The following is an 18,773-nucleotide window of genomic DNA, read 5'->3' on the forward strand; positions in this document are numbered from 1 at the left end:
CGATGCTCCGCGCGGGTCATTCGCAGACACGCGGGAACCAAAGGGGGCGCCGGAGAGCCCTCCACACCCCGGGGCCCCCTAGGCGGCTGCGGGGTCGCCTCCTCGGCCCGACTTCCGGCGGCTGGGGCTGGTCGGCTTGCGCAGGCCCGCGGCCCGCACCGCGCGAGCCCCGCAGCGTCTTCCGGGCCGAGGCGGGGCCGGGCCGCTGGGAGGCGGGGAAGCGGGAAGGTGACCGGGGCGCGAGGCGGAGCCGGCGCGCTGGCGGCAGCGGGGCCGACATGGGCGGCGCGGGGGCGCTCCTGAGGCCGGCGGCCCTGGTGAGCAGCCGCGGCCCCGCCGGCCGGCCCCCCCGACTCCCCTCCCGAGCCCGCCCCGCCCGCCCCTCGGCTGAGCGTCCCTGAAGCCCCTACGTCTCCTGGTCCTTCGCAGCCCTCCCTGAGCGCCCGCTGGGTGCCAGCACCTCCCCCAGCAATTCCCGTTCCTCTCTTGGGACCCCTTATTCTTACCCTCGTATTTCTCCCACTCGCCTAAGCCCTGTCGTCTCTTCCCTCCCAGATGACTTCCCTCTGGAAGTCTTCCGCTTTCCGTTGACTTTATATTTTTCTGTTTCCAAACCACCGTCTTGCGATGCCTGCTTGCCTTGCAGAAGCTGAACCAGAGACGGGACATCACCTCCTGGCTGGTAAGTACTACCCACCAATACCCCGTTTCCACTTCTCTCTGCCCTAGTCCCCCAGGCCCAGAGACCCCAAAGGTAGAGACCAGAGGAGGGAACCAGAATGGGTCAGCCCTGCTTTGTAGATTTCAGCCTGAGACTGCCTTGTCCATAGCTACCTTCCCGATGGCTCAGGGGAGATAGAGTGGCCAGAGGGCACAGGGCAGGGAGCAGGCTTCTGCCCTGAGAACAGCGGTGCCTGATAAACCCAGCCCTAGGTGCAGTTACCCCCGCCTAGGCTGGCAGGATCCTGAGCCTCCCGTCCCTTGCACCCAGGTGAGAGCCAGGGTTTGAAAGGAAGGCCTGGACCCTGAAACCTATGTGCTTGCATGGCCTTGAAATCTCTTCTCTGTCTGGAGCTCAGGGGCCTTATGGTGTCCTGGGGGGAGTGTCCTTGCAGGGTGGCATCAGATCAGCCTCCTGCAGAGGAAGCCTGTCACCAGCCAAGGCTCTTGGGAAACTGGACAAGGCCACAGGCGAGAAAGTGCTTCCAGGGCATGAGCTGACCCTCACTCCCTCATCTTCTCTGCCACAGGCCCAATGGTTCCCCCAAACCCCAGCCAAGTCCGTGGTGGCCCTGAAAACACCCATCAAGGTGGAGCTGGTGGCTGGGAAAACCTACAGGTGGTGTGTGTGTGGCCACAGCAAGAAGCAGGTGAGAGACCTGTGTCCCCCTTCCCGTTGATATATGACAGCTGTGGCTGGGGACGCTACATGTTGCCCAGGAACTCCCACCCAAGACGTTCCTCTTTTTCCCACACATACCTGAGGGACAACAAGGGAGACTGGTGGGGAGGGATACTCTCAGGCCAGCGCCACTCACAGCCCTGAGCTCACCGTTCTCTGCATCCCTCCTTCAGGATGCAGCCAGAGAGACAGAAACTCAGTCCCGGGGCCGGTCGGGTGGAGCCAGGGTTCTGTCCTCCTCTTCCGGTGCTCCCTCCTTCTCAGAGGCTCCGGGCTCTGCCCTGTCTCTCTCTCCCCTCTCTCCTTCTTCCTCCTAGGAAGCATCTGGGTCAAAGGTTCCCAGGCCTTGGACCCCAGCATTGGGCAGACTTTGCACAGCCTCTCTGGCCCTGTGTGCCCCTTCCTGGCATCTGCTCCTGAAAACCCTCCCTCAGTTTCTGTGACTTCCCTGGTTTCTTGCTGTCTTGTCAGCCTGGCGGCCTGCTCCCAACTCCTTCTCTCTTCTGCTCCAGGAGCCTTTCGTCCAGCAGGAACCTGCCCCATATTCTTAGCCTCCGGGGTCCCTTTCTTTCTTGAGCGGGCTCTGAACTGTGTTCCTCCAATCAGCATGGCGTGGTGTCAGCAGCCCAGGGACCCGAGTCCCGCTTTGCCACTGATTTGCTGTGGACTTTGAGCAGGTCCTCACGGGGGTGGCGCTGTGCAGCCCACGGGTGAGGCCTAGCACAGGAGGGCCCTCTGTGCCTCTCTGCCTCTTGCCCTCTGGGACAGGTTGCTTATTTTTATCTGCACACTTCTCTCATCCATTCTCCTATCCCACCCTGACTCCAAGGCCAAGAGGCCTTGGGTCCAGCTCTGCCATTAACTAACTAGCTAACCACCTCTCTGGGCCTGTTTCCATTACCCAGGAACACCTTCCAGGATGGAAGGGCATAGATGCTCACACCAGGCAGCCAGTTTGCTGTGGGATGTCCCCTTCCCCCCTTCCCAGTTATTTCCTGGAGCCAAACAAAATTGATACCCCAGTCTTAAAGCCCACCCAGAGAAGTTTTTACCCCAAGAATGTGGAGAAGGAAATGAATTTCGTGAACCAGTGGAGACTCAGAGCCATTAAAAAAAAACAAAAAAAACACCTATCAGCGTAAACATGGCTGATACCTAAGGGCCCATTTCGCCTTGAAAATTGTTCTTGTGTCCTGGTCCTCTGGGAACCCCAGAAGTAGAGTAGAGTAGAGTAGTTTACAGAAACTACTCCTGTAAAGACTCATACTTACTGAACACTTTCTACAGGCAAAGTGCATGATAACCATAATGTATTTTATTTTCTTGGGATGACGCTACTCTTTACTGTCACGTTACAGATGAGACAGGTGTGGTAGCGAACACAGGCAGCATCACTTAGGAGTCTGGGCCCTGAGCCCCGTGTGCTGCTTCTCCCAGCCCTGCCCAGCCTCAGCAGGTGGGGTTGGGTCTCTAACTTTCTTTCTTTCCCTCACCAGCCCTTCTGTGATGGCTCCCACTTCTTCAAACGCACTGGCCTATCCCCACTCAAGTTCAAGGCCCGGGAGACCCGCATGGTGGCGCTCTGTACCTGCAAGGCCACCCAGAAGCCCCCGTACTGCGATGGCACCCACAGGAGTGAGCGGGTGCAGAAGGCAGAAGTGGGCTCCCCACTCTGAGGGGGCGGCTGCTGACCGGCCCAAGAAGGGGTCACCCCAGGGACCCCAGTACCCGTAGCTGGCTCGTGAAGGACTTGCTCCCGTAACCCGAGGTCTCCAGTCTGGGGTGGCTGGAACTGGCCCCTGCCCCAATGCCTGCTGGCAAAGATGGCATTAAATAGGCGTGCCGGCCCAGAGTGGCGTTCTTGTGGTCACTGGTGTGAGGGACGTGACCGGTCCCCCTTCAGGATCTTAACATGGGCTGGGGACACCTGACTGGCCACAGGGAGGGGGCAGTTGAGGTTCACTCCATATAGGGTCCCCCAAGGCAGGCTGAGCCCAGAGACAAGAGGAGGAGGCCAGGGCACCCAGCCACCCTTTCCCTGTCCCGTCTGTCCCAAAGAACTACAGGCTCTGGAGAGTACGCAGCATTTATTACAAAGCCAGGAGATACAGATGTCCCAGGAGGAGGATACAGCCATGGCACCTCAGACACAGGACGAGGCGTGAACACAGACAAACCCACTGGGGGACACCTGACCCCAAACACATAGGCTGTGATAGTCTTGCCTCCTCCCCTCGTCCCGATCTGACCTATGTCCATTGGAGGAAAAACTGGTGGGCAGGGGTCTGTTGGGGTCTGCCCCTCAGGGGGAAGACCACTTGACTTCTTGGGATGGAGCTGAGGTCAGATCTCACAGGTTCTGTCTTCTTGTGCTTTTAGATGCCTGTTGTTCTTTCCTGACTTGGCCTCAGCTGCGGGTGGGGAGGGCACTGGAGGACTGTTTGCCTTTGGCAAAATCTGGGGTCTGTGCTTATCTGAGGTCAACACCCCCCCCTTCCACCTCTCCACTACAGGCCCCGAGGTGAGACTTCCCCATCCGCCTTGCTAGTGCGGGCTCCTGGGTGGGGGGCGTGGAAGAAGGGGGTGAAGCGGTTTACAATGCTGACACCACAGTGGAAGTTCAAGGGCTGAGGTCTTCTGTGGCCTCAGTCTTCTTTTCCACAAGATAAATGATGCAAAGGCCACACACACACGGGAAAAAAAAAAAAGGCAGAACTATCTATTACACAAAGTTTCTACTGCAAGAGGAGGAGGTAAGGGAGATGCCCTCTCCACTGCCCACTTGCTCCTCAGAACCAGGGGATAGGCTGCGTTTGTGAAAGGCACTGTCTTAGCAATTCTCTGGACATTCAACAATGGTGGGGGGGAGGGTACTGGTCAGGGTCAGGGCAGGACAGCAGCCAAGATGGGGAGAGAAGCAGGGTGGACCTCATACACAGCCAGTTCGAGTCGTGCCTAAAGCTTTGGGGGTTGGTGGGGGCCCCTCCAACACCGCATATGCCTTGGGAAACAGAAGGAGGATGGGGCAGGGCTTCACCGAGCCTCAAGTGGCCCCACCAATCCACCTCTAGGCACCCCCAAAAAGAGCAGAGCAAATTACACAAGACCGCCTAAAATTGAGCACCCCATCCCGCACGCATACACACACACATCAAGTTTGTTTCCTGTGGCATTTAAATTAATCTGGTTGGTCCATAGAAAATAAGTATGTATATTTGGTTTTTCCTATGTACATATATATATAGATTTATTTATAAAACCCATCCCCGACCCCTAAGGTGGGGGGAGCTGGGGAAAGTAGAAGAGGTGGAAAAGGGGGCCCAGAAAAAGTGGAGGGGTGGAGAGGCATAGCTGGAAAAGGAGGGAGAGGGTCCCTTTCCTCAAGTTAAGGGGGGCACGGGAGCTCCGTTGACAGTCATCTTGCGCCCCCTGCTGGTGGAAGGCGGTGTCTGCAGGCAGTTCGAGGTGCCCCCGTTGGCAGCTGTGGTGGCCCCACTGGCTGTGGCGGGGGGCGTGGGGGAGGTCGGGTGGGGGGCCGAGGGGCCATGGGAGCTGGGAGAGCCATGGGAGGGGGTAGCTGGGCTGGGCAGGGAGGAGGAGGTGGCCGGCAGGGTGGCAGGGCTGGGAGCCTTGTCGCTGACTGACTCACACTCAGACGCCCCGCTGGTATTGGTGCCCTCGGAGGGGGTGGGCGCTGTGGGCAAGGTGAGCCGCTTGCAGGCTGGCTGGACGCGATACTTGAGGGGGAGAGGGCCATTCTGCAGGGAGAGGGGAGGGGAGGGTGTCAGGAGAAAGAGGCTAATGGGGCAGCCACCCACCTTCACCCCACGGCACCCAAACAGGGAGAAGGGAAGGTCCGGGCCTTGGAGAGGAGAAAGACTGGAGAGAGAGGAGGAGACACGCGACGTGGGGCTGACCAAGCAAGGCCGGAGAGACAGGGGCACACAGAGACCCAGAGAGGAAGACAGCGCACGTGAGACCAGAGACAGAAAAAGGAGAGAGGGAGGCCAAAGAGCAGAAGGCAAAGTTCACTCCTCCACACCCAACTGGGGCACGTGGGCTGCCCAGGGGTCCTTTTCTCCTTCTGAGTGCGGAAAGTTGTTAGTGAGAGAGCGTCCGGAGGCGTACCTGGTGTGTGGCAGGCCACCCTGGACATGTCCAGCTCATGAGACGAGGGATAAACTGTGATTAGAGCAGGGTGGCCCACGTGATGGCCCCGTGTCCCCTTTCGGCCCTGTCCCCTTGCTGGTACCACCCCACCCACTCACCCGCCGCCAGGGGTAGATGTAGGCGATGTCCATGAGGGTATAGTATTCCTTCAGCGGCTCGTCCTCATAGAGAACCTCAACCTGGAGGAGGAACGGGAGGACGCAGCTCAAGCCTCCAGCTGTTTGGCAAAGAGGCTCCAAGCAGGTGGTCCCTCATTACTCTGGGGTTTCATGATGGATTCGACTTCCCTATCAGAGTTGTTCCAACATCACTCCTGACCAGCAGGTGGGAAGGGAAGATACCCACATCATCAACAGCCCCAGCCCCAGCAATCCACACGGTGGTCTGGGTCCCCTTCTATCTCTGGCATGTTCTCCAGAGGAGCTAACAGGCAAAGAAAAGGCCCAGGTGAGAAGGAACTTGTGGAGCAACGACTCTCACCCAGGCTGCACAGTGGAATCACACCAGTGCTTGGACCTCACTCCCAGAGATGGTTTTAACTGGTATGACATGAATCGAGTTTTAATCTCGATAGGCAACCCCTCACGTAATTCTGACATGTGGCAAAGTTTGGGATCCACTGTCCTAGAGCCTCAACAGTCCATGGACCAACAGCACCGGAAGCACCTGGGAGCTTGCCAGAAATGCAAAATCTACTCAATCAGAATCTGCATTTTGGGACTTCCCTGGCGGTCCAGTGGTTAGGACTCCGCATGCCTCTAGGCACAGCCAAAAAAAAAAAAAAGAACCTGCACCTGCATTTCAACAAGCTCTCTAGGGGATCACATACATGTTCAAGTTTGAGAAGCGATGTCCTCGAGCTCCTTGGCAATTTGAGACTAGCATTCCCACAGCCAGCTGGCCCAGGTAAGGCCCTGCATTTTTACACACACGCCTCTGCCATAGTTCTAAACGTGCAAGCATGTACACACACACACACACCATCTTGGTCTCCTGCACCTCTGCACACTGGCTTCAGCAGACGCAGACTGCCCCACCCCAATCTAGTTTTCAGTTACCCTTCTACACGGGCTCAGTTACACAACCGTGCAGGCCCTCGGTGACACCCAGCCAGCCCTGAACCATGGCTGAGACGCACAGATTGTCAGATACATCCACACACGGACGCGTTTTTCAAAAGGGACCAGGGACCCACCTTGTACTTGCTGGGCACGTCCATCTTGTTGCGGAGAAACTTGGCGAGATGCATGACCGTCATGGCTGCTGGGCACCGCAGGAAGCGCACCCCTGTCTGGTGGGGGAGAGGCACCCAAGGGCTGGTGTCCACCCCGGCACTCTCTCCCAGCCCACACCCCGCTCCTGGGCAGGCCCCAGCACTCACTTTCTCCTTGTCACCATCCCCATTTTCCAGGGGGCCCTTCTTCTCTTCCCGGTCCCTGCAGAAGGAGAAGGAATGAAGCAAGGGAGACCCTGGTGCAGGCAGGATCTAACTGCACACATCCGGAAGGCCCTCCTGGAAGCACCCTTTCCTCCCAGGGGAATGGGGATGGCATGGGAGAAGGGACCCAGCCTAGGACCCCAAAAGGACCAGGCACGGGCCAGACTTGCCTGACGCCTTCATAGAACTCGATGGAGAGGCTGACGATCTCATCGTCGCTCAGAGCCCCCTTCTCCTGTTCCAGAACCTCACCACGGTCCTCGTTGGAGCCATTGGGAACTGCGGAAGGAGAGAGCTCTGAGGCGTTGGCCTAGGAGGGGGGGACAGGAGCCCAACCAAGGACCCAGGGATCTCAGAGCTCGGTGCGGTGAGCCCAGCCACCCCTGGGCTGGGGAGGCCGTGTGCGGTGCCCACCGGCCCTCCATGCATCTGGCCCTTATACCTGGGGCAGCACCCACGCACACACACGTGAACACACTCACCTTCTGTCAGGGGGTAGGCTGCGTAGAAATCCCTCCTCCGTTTCATCTCATCTAGAAGAGACGGAGCAGGCTGAGGCGGGGGGCAACACGCTTGGGCAGTGGGGGGCGGGGGGTGGCAGGACAACGAAGGGTGTAGGTACCTTTAAAAAGCCCAGGGACCAATTTGTAGACGATGTCTTGAAGGGTTTTGTCAGATCTGGAAAGAAGCACACAGGGCCCTGCTGGCAACCACGTCACACCGACTCTCCAGCCTGGGGCCCCTTCTTCCCACCTCCCTTCCCGAGACCCAGGGCCCAGGCATGGGGGTCCCTAGAGGCCTTGCCTCTACCTCTCTAGAACTTCTCAGCTGGATACACCCCTGAGGGAAGGAAGGGGATTCGGTCCATGCCTGGCGCTTCTCCTCCACCTGCCAGCCTGGCTTCAGGAAGCAAGGAGGGCTGGGGGACAGAGGGCAGCTGCCCCAGAGGACGGGCGGGGACAGGAGGACGTGCTGGGCCCACCTGATGCTCAGCAGCGGCCGGGTTTTGTGGACCTGTACGTCGCACATGGGGCAGTACTTGTTGGTCTCCAGGTAGCGCACAATGCAGGTTTTGCAGACTTGGCAGAAGGGTGTGGAGAGAGGAGGAAGAGTCAGAGTCCCCTTCACCCCCCAGGACCAGCCCCCATGCCCCCTGCTCGGGCTCAGGTATCCCCTCTTCTCCACCTTGTTCCCGCACAGATAGCAACTGTGCCCCTTATCATCCATCCTTGGGGGAGGACAGATTGTGTGTGTGTGTGTGTGTGTGTGTGTGTGTGTAAAGGATCATCCATCCTTGGGGGAGGACAGAGTGTGTGTGTGTGTGTGTGTGTGTGTGTGTGTGTGTGTGTGTAAAGGTGAGTCCCGAGTCCCAAGCCCCGCCAACCTATTAGACACCCTATCGCAGGGTCCTCGACCCCCAGCCACAAGCCCGTGGTGCACACCAGGGCACCTGCACCTTCCGGGAGCGCAATTTCAGGCACAGAGATGCAAGGAGAGAACTGAGATTTCAGGTAAAAGTTCCCCAAATGAACTTCTGAGCTGAACCCTCCAGTATCCCCTCCAAGGCAGCCTCTCAGGGACCTGGGACCCTCACCAGACACATGGACGTATTTGCTCTTCAGGGCAGAGGCCACCCACCCGAGGAGCAGCCCCTCGACTCAACTCACAGGAATGCAAGCACTCCACGATGGTAGTGGCATCGATGAAGTACCCCCCGCAGAGGGCACACATGAGGTGAGGGTTCAGCTCCGTGATTTTAATCCGTGTGGTCCGATGCATGATGCCGGGGTGGGGGGCAGGGGACTGGGGAGCGTCACCCTGGGAAACAAACATGGAATCAGGAACCCACAGAGCCAAGAGCCCCTCCCACACTCTACTCCACCTGCCCCACAAGCGACACCGCTCCTGGGCCCAAGGCCCTTCCTTTCCCTTTAAGGCCGGACAAGGTGCACATGTGGGGATGGTTCTTTCTAACCCCCTGTGAGTGTTCACTGGGTGCCAGGGGCTCTGGAGATCTCACGACCTTGAGCAACAAGGTCAGGTTCTATCTCAGGACAGCAGAAAGACTGAGGTTAGACCACAGGAAGTACTACTCAACTCTCCAGAGGATGTGGGGAGGCATGAAAATGGAAGAGAATGGAGTTTTAAAAAATCTCCCTGATCCCAAGCCATATTCACTCAAGTGAACTCACTAAGAACTATGAGGAAACTTAGACTCCTGACTGGGTCTTTCTAATCCATCCTACCGTCCTTCCATCCCATCACCTCTTCTCCAGGACGCGTTCCCTGGAAACACTGGGGGCACATCCGCCCTAAGGCTGAAGGGGGCACCCCATAACTCATCCTTGCACTGCTGCATCCAGCCCCAGCCCCGGAGCAGCTCCCTGGAAATGCACCATATGTTGACCATGCAGGCGCTAGGCCTGGTGCCCAAGCAGGAAGTACTGAGGATGGTCCTTACGTGCCCAAAGTTGGGGACACACGGCTCCAACCCGCCCCCTGGCCCAGCCCTGGACTCTGCAGGTTAACTGCAAAGCCTGGGCAGAAAGACTGCTACTGCCCCTTCCACAGGAAGGCCACCACAGGCCCCGACAAAGAGCCTGCTGCACGCTGCCCCTCCCAGGCGCGCAGGAATCTCCCCACGTGGGCACTGCTACCCACCCGCCGTATCCTGTCTGCAACCCGGCCACAAGCTGCCCGGTGACAGACCACAGGCTCTCAGAGATGCCTGCCAAAGCTATGCAGAAAGTTCTCCCCACAGCCCACCGAGTGCCAAGCCAGGCCCGGGCGGGGTCCGGGGAGGAAAGGCACAGCCCAGGTCTGGACTGGCTGACGTGCTTACTTCTTGGTGTAGAAATCCAGCCTGTGCCCAGGAGCAATGGTACCTCCCTCCTCTTTCCCAGAGTAGAAGCCCAAGGGGCAGGGCTGGGGAGGGCGGCCAAGTCCCGACAGCTCTTTTACAACATACATCCTTCTCTCCTTTCCAGAAAGATTTCTAAAGCCAACACGCTGGGTTTTCTAGGACCCAAAATTCACAGCTGGGAATCAGCAGTTTCTATAGAGACCCCAGAATGAGTTTGGCCAGGACCCAAACAGCCAACAGAGGCTGGCCAGAGACCGAAAGAGATGGAGAGACACAAAGGCCACATGTGAGAGAGACACCAAGTTGCAGGGCAGACGGAGAGGAACAAGCAAGCCCAGAGCCAGTGGAGACGCGGCGGCCAAGACCTGCAGACATGGCCCGAGGAAGGAAAGGGGTTCCCGCCTCCCCTCAGCCAGCTCTCCCTGCATGGGTCCCCTCTTCATAATTATGTAGAAGCCTTGCTGGCTACTACACTGTTTGGTCGTTCCCATAGTAACCCCTGGCAAGATGCCCAAATATTATTACAACCATCCGGAGGAGGGAACAAACTCCAAGTGGCTGACTCGCTGAGCGTGTGTAATCTCCATCGGATGCGTACATGCTGCTGGACCTCCAACGGTACCTCATGTGACTACTTGCCCCATGTGTGCGCCTTGTCCAGATGAATCTCAGGGTGTGTGCGCACAGCCAGAAACAAAACATTTGGGGGTCTGATAATGTATGAGGGTCCTGGTTGCTATTGGCAAATCTCATGCCTTCTTTTCTGCCTCTCACACACACTCTCTCTCTCTCACACACACACACACACACACACACACACACACACATGCTCACTTCACACTGCCTTAGCCACCTCATTCACATACTCACTGTGTTTTCAAAACAGACACTTGCTTTTAAGAACTCTCATGCAGTTCCTTCCAGGCCAACTGTGGCCTCAACATGCGAGAGCTCCTAAGCAAATGGCCGTGACCCTCACCCTCTCACTTCTGCAAGCGCTCAGACCAACACTACCCCTCAAGCTCTGTTCTGGATGCACGGGTGAAGGCGAGAGCTGTGGTGCTTACTGGATGAAATGTTCCTCCTTCTCCCTTTAAGAAATGAGCCCCCTTGCCACACTCCCTGCTCCCCCTGCCCCATCCCCAGGGGCCTCAGACCTCTGGGGCTGGGGGTGGGGAGAAGCACTGATTGGTTCCTCACCTGATTGCCATGGTTACCTGCAGGGCCCTGCCAGCAGGTACCAAGAACAACTGTAAACAGGAGCTCTGTTCCCTCACCCACTCACCATCTCTCTCCCCCCATGAGGCCCCAGGGCCCCACACCTCACACTCAGCTCCTCCCCAGCTGCAACTGGCTGGACCTCCAGCTCCCATCACCTTAGGGAAGAGCCTGAGGGTGAAGGAGAGGGAGAGACAAGTCCCAAGAAGCAGAAAAAGGGAGACCAAGGGCCATTTGGAAGTGGCCCTGTGGAGCTCTGGAGGCTTTCACAGGTCAGTACTGACCACATACCCACAGTGGACCTGAGCACTGTTTCCCACCCACACAATACCTCCCCCAACCGGGGGGCAAGTGCTTCAATATCTTCTGTCCCCAAACCACTGTCTTTGCAAAGGCATCATGGTGGAACAGCCCTTGCTCCTGGCCCCTGGTGGCCCGGGTTTCAGCTATAGTGGCAGGAAAGGAGCTTGATCAGCACCCAACCCCAACTCCTCCTTGCCACCCAAGCCTGGCTTGTGTCTTTCCCCATTCTCAAAGCCCCCTACTTATAGAGATCACCCCCCATCTCTCCATTCTTACCAGTCTTTTTCTGGAAGCTCCCCCGTAATTTAGACTTCTCTCAGCGTTAGTTTTTTTCTTTTTCCACTGCAGAAATAGCCAATCTCTGATAACCCAGAGGTTCCTTTCTGCTCCTTCAGATGCCCAGCTACAGAATTCTTTGCTCTGCTTTCCCTCCACATGAAATTCACCCAACTCCCTCACTAGAAAATCTCCAAGTCTTGGGAAGAGTCACTGAAGGTCACATCCAGACATCTAGAATGGCAGAGGTGGAAGGAATCTTATTAGAAAGCATCTTGTTGAGTCCTTTCATTTTACAGATGAAGAAACTCAGAAAGAAGTGACTCATCTCAGGTCATGCAGTCACTCAGTGGCAGTTCTAGGACTAGACGCAGCCTGACTCCCGTTCCAGTGCTCTTTCCACACTGGCACCCAGGCCGGGCTTCCTACTCATCCAAGGAACCAGTAAGCCTGGCCTGACTCCATCCAGGCAGGCGGAAGGTAGCAGGACTCCAGGTTCCACAGAAGACCATTCAGTGAGCCATATGGGCCAAAACATCACCAACAGCACACATTCTCGCCTTGAAGTAGAAAGAGGGGGCAGAGGCAAATGGCCTCACCCGACTTTCCTGATACAGATGTGGAAGCAGGCCCTGTGCAAGCTCAGTGAGCCAGACTGTACTGGGTCCCAGGAGGTCAGGTTCAGTCGTGCAAGCCTGTGTATTCGTGTGTGTGTAGGGAGAGTAGGGGGTGGAGGTCTGTCTGGGATGCTGTCAAACTCTCAATGTTCCCTGATCCTTGACCTTGGGTGGAGGATCTGCACCTCCCACCAGCAGCATCAAAAAAGTCCTCTAGTCTCCTGAAGACAGGCTCACCCTACCTTCCCTCCCTTTCCCACCTCTCAGCTTCCTAAGATCAAACAAAGACAAAAATCCAAAATATACACAGATACACACTGCCAGATACACACACACATATGCACACACAGCCAGACACACCCCCTCCATTTCTCTCTCACATTCACAACACACAAGGCCAGACGCTTGGCCAGACACACACACAGACACACCCCATCACACATAGAGCCAGACCAGAGCCAGGCCCACGTTTGCCAGATGTACAAGCCGCCCCCACCCACCCCAGGAGCACAGAGTTTGACATCCCTGCCTGAAACCAGAGCTGCAAACACACACCACCCTTCTGTGCATCCCCGGTCTACCGAGGGTAAATTATAATATAAGTCTTCCAGCAACAAAGGCAGTGCAGCTCCCAGCCTTGCTCTGGGGGCCAGAGGCTGGAGAAGTGGGGTGGGCATCCAACCTGCACGAAGATGTCACCTCTTCCTGTTCAGGCTCTCTCCATTCCCATGGCAACAGCTCCATCAAACAAGATCTCCCAGGGAAGACCAGAAGCAGGAGAGAGCACCCCCCACAAAGACTTCAACTTGAACCCCACCCAGCTACACTCTGGATCCCAAGTCCCAAGTCTCACCTCAGGCCTGTTTCCTGCCTCATTCCAAAGACAGCTCTAAGACCTCAACTCCCAACTCCAAACCAGGAAACCCCGGGAAAAACCTCCCCACCGAAAAGCTATAACAGAGCTGCCTTTATGCTCCTTCTCCAAGTACTAGCACCTTGGAACAGAGTGGAGAGGGGGAGGAAGAGAAATTATAGAGTTTCAGGAACAGATGCAAACTGCAAGAGGCCCAGAGAAGGAGGCTTAAGAACGGAGTGGGAGACAAGCAGGAGACCCGCCCCCCGCCCCCAGCGACAGGGAGCCCTGGAGACTGAGGCAGCACGGCGGGGGTTGGGGGGGCTCTCTGAGAGACAAAGACCAGGGGCAAGCGCGGGGCAACGCTTCCACAATATTTACAGGCAAATTCACCATCCCCAGGCCTCCTCCTTCCCCACCTCAAGCCATCCGGAGCAATTCTGGGCAGACGGGGGCTGTGGGGGAGGGAGAGAGGCATGCCTGGGCCCCCCGTGGAGACAGGAGGGGCAGGGGTGTCTGCTCGCCGAGGGGTCCCATCCTCTCAGAAATAGAAGCAGGAGGACCTAGGAAAGGAGGGAGCAGCCGGGCTCCCCAGTGGAAGACCGGCCAGTCCGCCAGCCCCCTCCTGCATCTGCGGGCGATAGGAAATATCGCGATAAATCTTCCCCATCTCCATTCTACTCCCTCCACCCCGGCATCCCCAGGAACCTGGGTCAGAAGATCAGAGACCCCAGTCACCGGGTGGCCGCTCCTACCTTCCCTAGAGCCAAACTTTCGGCGGGGCCCGAGGAGGGGTGTTCCGGAGAAAGAGGCTCCGCCGAGGTGGCTCGGGGAGGGGAGGGGGCGGGGCGCCCAGTCCCGGGATGGCGGGGTGAAAGGGACCGACTGGGGGGGGGGTGCCCGAGACGACCGGTCCCGGCAGGGAAGAGCGCCCTCCCCCGGCCCCGCAGCAATCGAAAAGCTCGTCCCCTTCCTCCCCGCCTCAAGTCCTCGCGCGTCCACGACGCCCCAGTGCCCAACGAAGAAACCGAGAGCGACCCCTCCCCAAACCGAAAGGAGTAGTGGGAGAGGTCCAGGAGCTGAGCTGGCTCGTGGGGAGGGCTAGTGGGGCAGAGATCCGCCCCAGCGCGGAGCCCCAAAGCCCTTGTGGCTGCCTCGGACCCTCCCCCTCGCTACCTCGGGAGCAGGGTCTAGGGGGGCTGAGGCACAAAGAGGTGGTGGTCGAGGGAGACGCCAAATCGTTAAAAGGGGAATGCACTTCGGCCATCTTGGAAGGGAGGAAAAGGAGAGAAAAAAGGGAGAAAGAAAGGCGGACGGGGCGAGCTAGGACAGGGGCCGGCGGGGGTGGGGCGGAGACGCGAGAAGGCCCGGCTCAGAACCTACCCCCACAGGGGTTTGTAAAGAAGGAGGTACCGGCTCCCAGTCCCAGTCCCCAGATGGTTACGGGGTAGGAGAAGGAGGGAGAGGGGAGTCCGCGTCCGCTTACCTGGGTTCGGGGTCCGGTGGGTCTCGGGGAGGGGGGGATGGGAGGGAGGGAGGGAAGGGAGGGGAGGGGGGCCGCAGCCGTGTCGCTCGCTCGGGCGGCGAGAGGGGAGAAACCTACGGTAAGAAAGGAGTTTGTGAAAGCGGTTTGGGGTGGGAGGGAGAGAGGGGAGGGGAGGGGAGGGGACGGAGGGGGGAGGGGAGGGACCAGAGTTCGGAGGCGGGGGGGAGACAAAATGGCTTTTTTCCTCCAGACAAGAGTAGGTCCCGCCCACCACTCACCCACGTGACCTCATTCCTTCAGGGTGTTTGCGGAGAGGGGAAGAGGAGGAGGGGGAGAGGCTAACAAGGCTGCGCCCCCAACCGGGTGCCGGGCCCCCCAAAACTAGACCACGACCTCACCCTTCCTCAACTAACCCCTGCCCCCAAAATATGTGTGCGCCCCCCCTACCCCCTGACCCTGCGATCCTCGCCCCTAGCTGGAGCGCCTGGAAAATGGTGAGATGAGGACTGGGCTGAAATGTGGCTCGCTCTGCAGCCCTCCACCCCTCGGCCGCGACCAAAGGGCAATGTGCTCAGGCGGGGGACGCGACGCTTCTGGCCACGAGTCTGGGTTATTTTCATTCACTTAAGTGACACTCCCTTGAAATTAATAACTGCATGGGTGAGAGCGAGCGTCTCCTCCCCACTCCCCTTGCCCTCTCGGCGGCCCGATCGGCGGCTCTGAAACGCTGAGCCCGAGACCCGGCCCGGGCGCTTCGGGGGAGCAAACCGCCGGGAGGACGGAGGCAGAGGCCTGGAGGACGTCTCGCGGCGAGGGCTCGGTTTGCTGTGGTGGAGGCTGGCGCCTCCGGTGTGCTCGGTCAAGATCGGAACGCAACCTGGACCGGGAGGCAAGCTGAAGACGTCAGCTCAGGCTCCGGGCCCGGGACACAGTAACCCGGCCTAACGCGAGAGGCCCGAATGCACTCGAAAACAAGGCGCCGGGGCTCGGAAGTGGGCCCGCGCTTTTTTCCTGCCGGGCACTTATTCCCGCATTTTTTGCCTGCGCGCTGATTGCGCCCCGACCTCTGCAAGGTCGGTGCGCCTCGCTCGCCCAGGCGGCGGGAGTCCGGCGAGCGCAAAGGCGGCTGATGCCCTCCTACTCCGATCGTTGCTCCGTGCTCCGGTACCCTGTGGCTCCCGCCGGAGGAGAAGACTAGGAGGGAGCTTGGAAAACCTTGGAGCAGCAGCTGAGGCCGGCGCCGGGGAAGCCGATCGATACTACGTTATGGAGACTAGCGTGGGCCCGCCTCATTAGATTAGGACGGTCGATTCGCGTATTCGTTATTCAGTATAGATTAGGGATGATCATTATGTCAGTCACTCCAAAGAGCTCGATTAGCCGGCCAGAAGCGCCATTAAGCGCACTGGCGGTGGGTGGCTCAAGTTAGGAAATTAGGAAACGAATCTTCAGCAAGCATCCGACGGCCTTCCTCTTCCTCCTTCCCTCCTCTTTCGCAGCCCAGGCAGACCCGAAGCTGAGGCCACCGTGCTGAATGCTTTCACCCTTTGGCTGGCGACCAGAAGACCTGCGGACACTGGCCGCCAAGTGACCCCAGCTTCAGTCTTTGGCGCACACCCACCGAGTGGGGGCGGGGAGGAAGAGGAAGGGCTGGAGAGATTTCCGCCCAGAGGGGGTGGTCTGAGAACCCGCGGGAGCTGGGCCGGGGAGGATTCGGTCACCTGCTCTCCTTTCCTTCCGTGTGCGGGGAGACCGGGAGTTCGCCGCCCTTCACGGAAAGGGGGCTCTTGGCGTGGACACGCCCACTGTCCCTGGGGCAAGTGTGTTGCTGGCATCCTGGACTCTGCCTGGGAAGGCTAGCGCATCCTCTACGGTCCCCCAGTCACCCTGCGGGGAGGGGAGTGCAGCAGCAAGGACTCCTGGTCTGCCACTCCTTTCGGGCTAGAAGATCCCGGGCAAGAGAAACCTGTAGGGGTTTCGCGAAGGTCTCGGTCTCACCCATGATCCACAGAGGGCACCCAGGGGCTGTCTTGGATGAAGGTGGGAGGATATCAGCTACTGGGAAGAAGGCTGACGTCCCTCTGAGTCCCCACTGCAGCCCTTTAATCCTGGAGTGCTGCCCAAGGGGACGACCGTGCTCACTGGGAATCCGTTCATTTGTTCCTCAGTTATTAAGCGCCAATCACGAGCAAAAACACAAGACAGAAGACCCCACTACCCACTAAAGCTTCATTTTAATCACTTCCATCACTTTCCAGTCCCCATATCCCTGGCCTTTCTGGCTTTATCAGGAGAACCTCTGACCAAACCTTTCTCACTTCTGAAGTTCCCAGGTTTCCCGACAAAGAAGTACCTGTCCTGTGCCATTGTCAAAGACTACACTAAGCGCAGGGAATATAAAGCTGATGAGCCGGGCTTTTGCCCCACAGGGTGTTCACAGGCCGGCGGGGGCAAGCGGGAGGGTTACGCAGCCTGTCCCGTTAGCTTTCATGGGCACTGTGTATCCTTCCGTTTGCCACTTACCGCCCCCCACCCCCGCCCCTGTAAGCTCGAGGTAAGGGTGGGTGAGCACTGGGGAAGGCTTTCAGAGAGGCTTCCTCTGAGCCCAGTCTTGAGGAGGCACCAAATGTGGAAGGGAACTGCTTGAGAGAGTCCTTAGCTTAGCTCCACTTAAAAACGGAGGCTCCCACTCCCAGCCCAGGGAGGCACCTCTGACGGACGTGAGATGCCAAAGCTTCCCCTCCATTGGGTTAGTTGTAGTATTTCAGGAGGTCACCTAGCTGACAAACTCTTCATCAGAAGAGTCACTGTGTGTGTCATAGACTAGAAGTTTCCAGAGGGCAGGAACTCAGGAATCTAGGTAATTATTTCCAGCACATATACGAAGAGATACTGCGAGGATAAGATCTCCTGGAAGAGGATGACAATGGTAGGAGAGGGCAGCTCCTCTAGTGATATTATGACTATCTTTAACTGTGTTCTTTACTCTTCTCTCTCCCCAAAACAATGTCCTTTGTCAGATTCTGCTTCTATTTCCCCATCCTCTTCCCCACGTCTCTGTATTTCTAGAAAAAAACCTGTTTTTTTGTTGTTGATTTATTTTTCCTCATGCTTCTCATATTAACTGCTTCTCTTTTCCCTCTCTCCATTTTTTCCGGGTCTTCCTTCCACTCACCCGCCTATTTCTCTGTCGTGTCCCCTCTTTCTGTCTCTCTCCGTATATCACAGCTGTGTTCTTCCTTTCTCACCTTTCTGTTCATCCCTCAATTTGTCGCTGCCTTTGTCTCTCGCACTACTTTATTCCTTTCCAAATGTAATATTTCGATATTGTAACATTGATTGAAGCAGACAATGTAAAACTGTTCAACCTCCACTGCAAATTCATTTTTAATCCTACGAAAAATGCAACGTTAAACGTATTGCATGGTGAGACAAAAACCTGTCTTTGCCTTTCCTGCAATCCAGCTTGGGGGCGGGGTGGGAGGTAGGCGGAGGAGGGAAGTGCTGGAGACATTATCCCGTCATTAACGGAACAACAACGAATTTTCAGTCACAACGACCCTCTGATTAGCTATAGAAAAAGTGTTGTCCGCTATTTCAATAATACAAAATTTGGCTTTACAGCGGTTGGGAGAATAATTCATTTAGGTTTTCCTTTTCAGGGTGGAAAAAAAGTGAATAGCGTCCCTGGGTGGGCTCGAACCACCAACCTTTCGGTTAACAGCCGAACGCGCTAACCGATTGCGCCACAGAGACGGTGGTAGCTACCCGTGTCGCAGTGAGCCGAGTCAATGGGAGTGAGCCTGCGACAGCACAGAACTCGGAAATTCCATAACCGGACTAAAGAAGTCAAACCCAAAGAAGGGTCCGTATCTGGGGAGGGGAACAGGCGGGACGTGCTCGCCTCCCCTCCATTGGCTCGAGGGTGGCGGAAATCGTCGCCTGCCTCCTCTGGATCTTAAAGTTGAGGAAGCCCGTGATGTCCCTCTTTAGGGTGATCTGATATTGGGGATACGTGAAGTCGACCTGCTGAGAGTCCCCCAAAGCAGAACCACCCTCGGCTTCCAAACGTCCCCTTTGCAGCCCAATCCCTGCAGCCGCTGAATACCCGCGACACCCTCCCTGTGCCCCTCCCTCCTCGCAAGAG

General features: G+C 57.5%; 2 protein-coding genes and 1 non-coding gene across 5 annotated transcripts; 1 reads left to right on the top strand and 2 right to left on the bottom strand.

The window, feature by feature from the left end:
* The first annotated feature begins 109 nt into the window (after positions 1-109).
* Positions 110-3,254, top strand: CISD3 (CDGSH iron sulfur domain 3). Its single transcript, XM_027094719.1, has 4 exons — positions 110-317; positions 647-682; positions 1,251-1,370; positions 2,899-3,254. The coding sequence occupies exons 1-4, from the start codon at positions 279-281 to the stop codon at positions 3,076-3,078; spliced, it is 375 nt and encodes a 124-aa protein (XP_026950520.1). The 5' UTR covers positions 110-278; the 3' UTR covers positions 3,079-3,254.
* Positions 3,255-3,474: 220 nt separating this feature from the next.
* On the bottom strand, positions 3,475-14,838 carry PCGF2 (polycomb group ring finger 2). Of its 3 annotated transcripts, XM_027094717.1 has the most exons (11): positions 14,627-14,838; positions 11,671-11,904; positions 8,678-8,828; positions 7,993-8,089; positions 7,633-7,688; positions 7,493-7,543; positions 7,181-7,289; positions 6,954-7,008; positions 6,768-6,863; positions 5,671-5,751; positions 3,475-5,160 (listed from the first exon to the last, which is right to left on the bottom strand). In XM_027094717.1, exons 3-11 carry the CDS (start codon positions 8,787-8,789, stop codon positions 4,783-4,785), a joined length of 1,035 nt encoding a protein of 344 aa, XP_026950518.1. In that variant the 5' UTR covers positions 8,790-8,828; positions 11,671-11,904; positions 14,627-14,838; the 3' UTR covers positions 3,475-4,782. The 3 variants fall into 3 exon arrangements, with proteins under 3 accessions (XP_026950518.1, XP_026950519.1, XP_026950517.1); XM_027094718.1 differs by lacking the exon at positions 11,671-11,904; XM_027094716.1 differs by having other exon boundaries at positions 8,678-11,904.
* A 3,470-nt stretch (positions 14,839-18,308) lies between these two features.
* On the bottom strand, positions 18,309-18,382 carry TRNAN-GUU (transfer RNA asparagine (anticodon GUU)). Its single transcript has one exon. It is a non-coding gene; the product is annotated as a tRNA-Asn (tRNA).
* Between the last annotated feature and the right edge of the window lie 391 nt (positions 18,383-18,773).

The sequence above is a fragment of the Aethalodelphis obliquidens genome, unplaced genomic scaffold (genome assembly GCF_003676395.1).
Source record: "Aethalodelphis obliquidens isolate GAN/ISIS:26980383/991018 unplaced genomic scaffold, ASM367639v1 scaffold89, whole genome shotgun sequence".
Taxonomy (NCBI): Eukaryota; Metazoa; Chordata; class Mammalia; order Artiodactyla; family Delphinidae; genus Aethalodelphis; species Aethalodelphis obliquidens.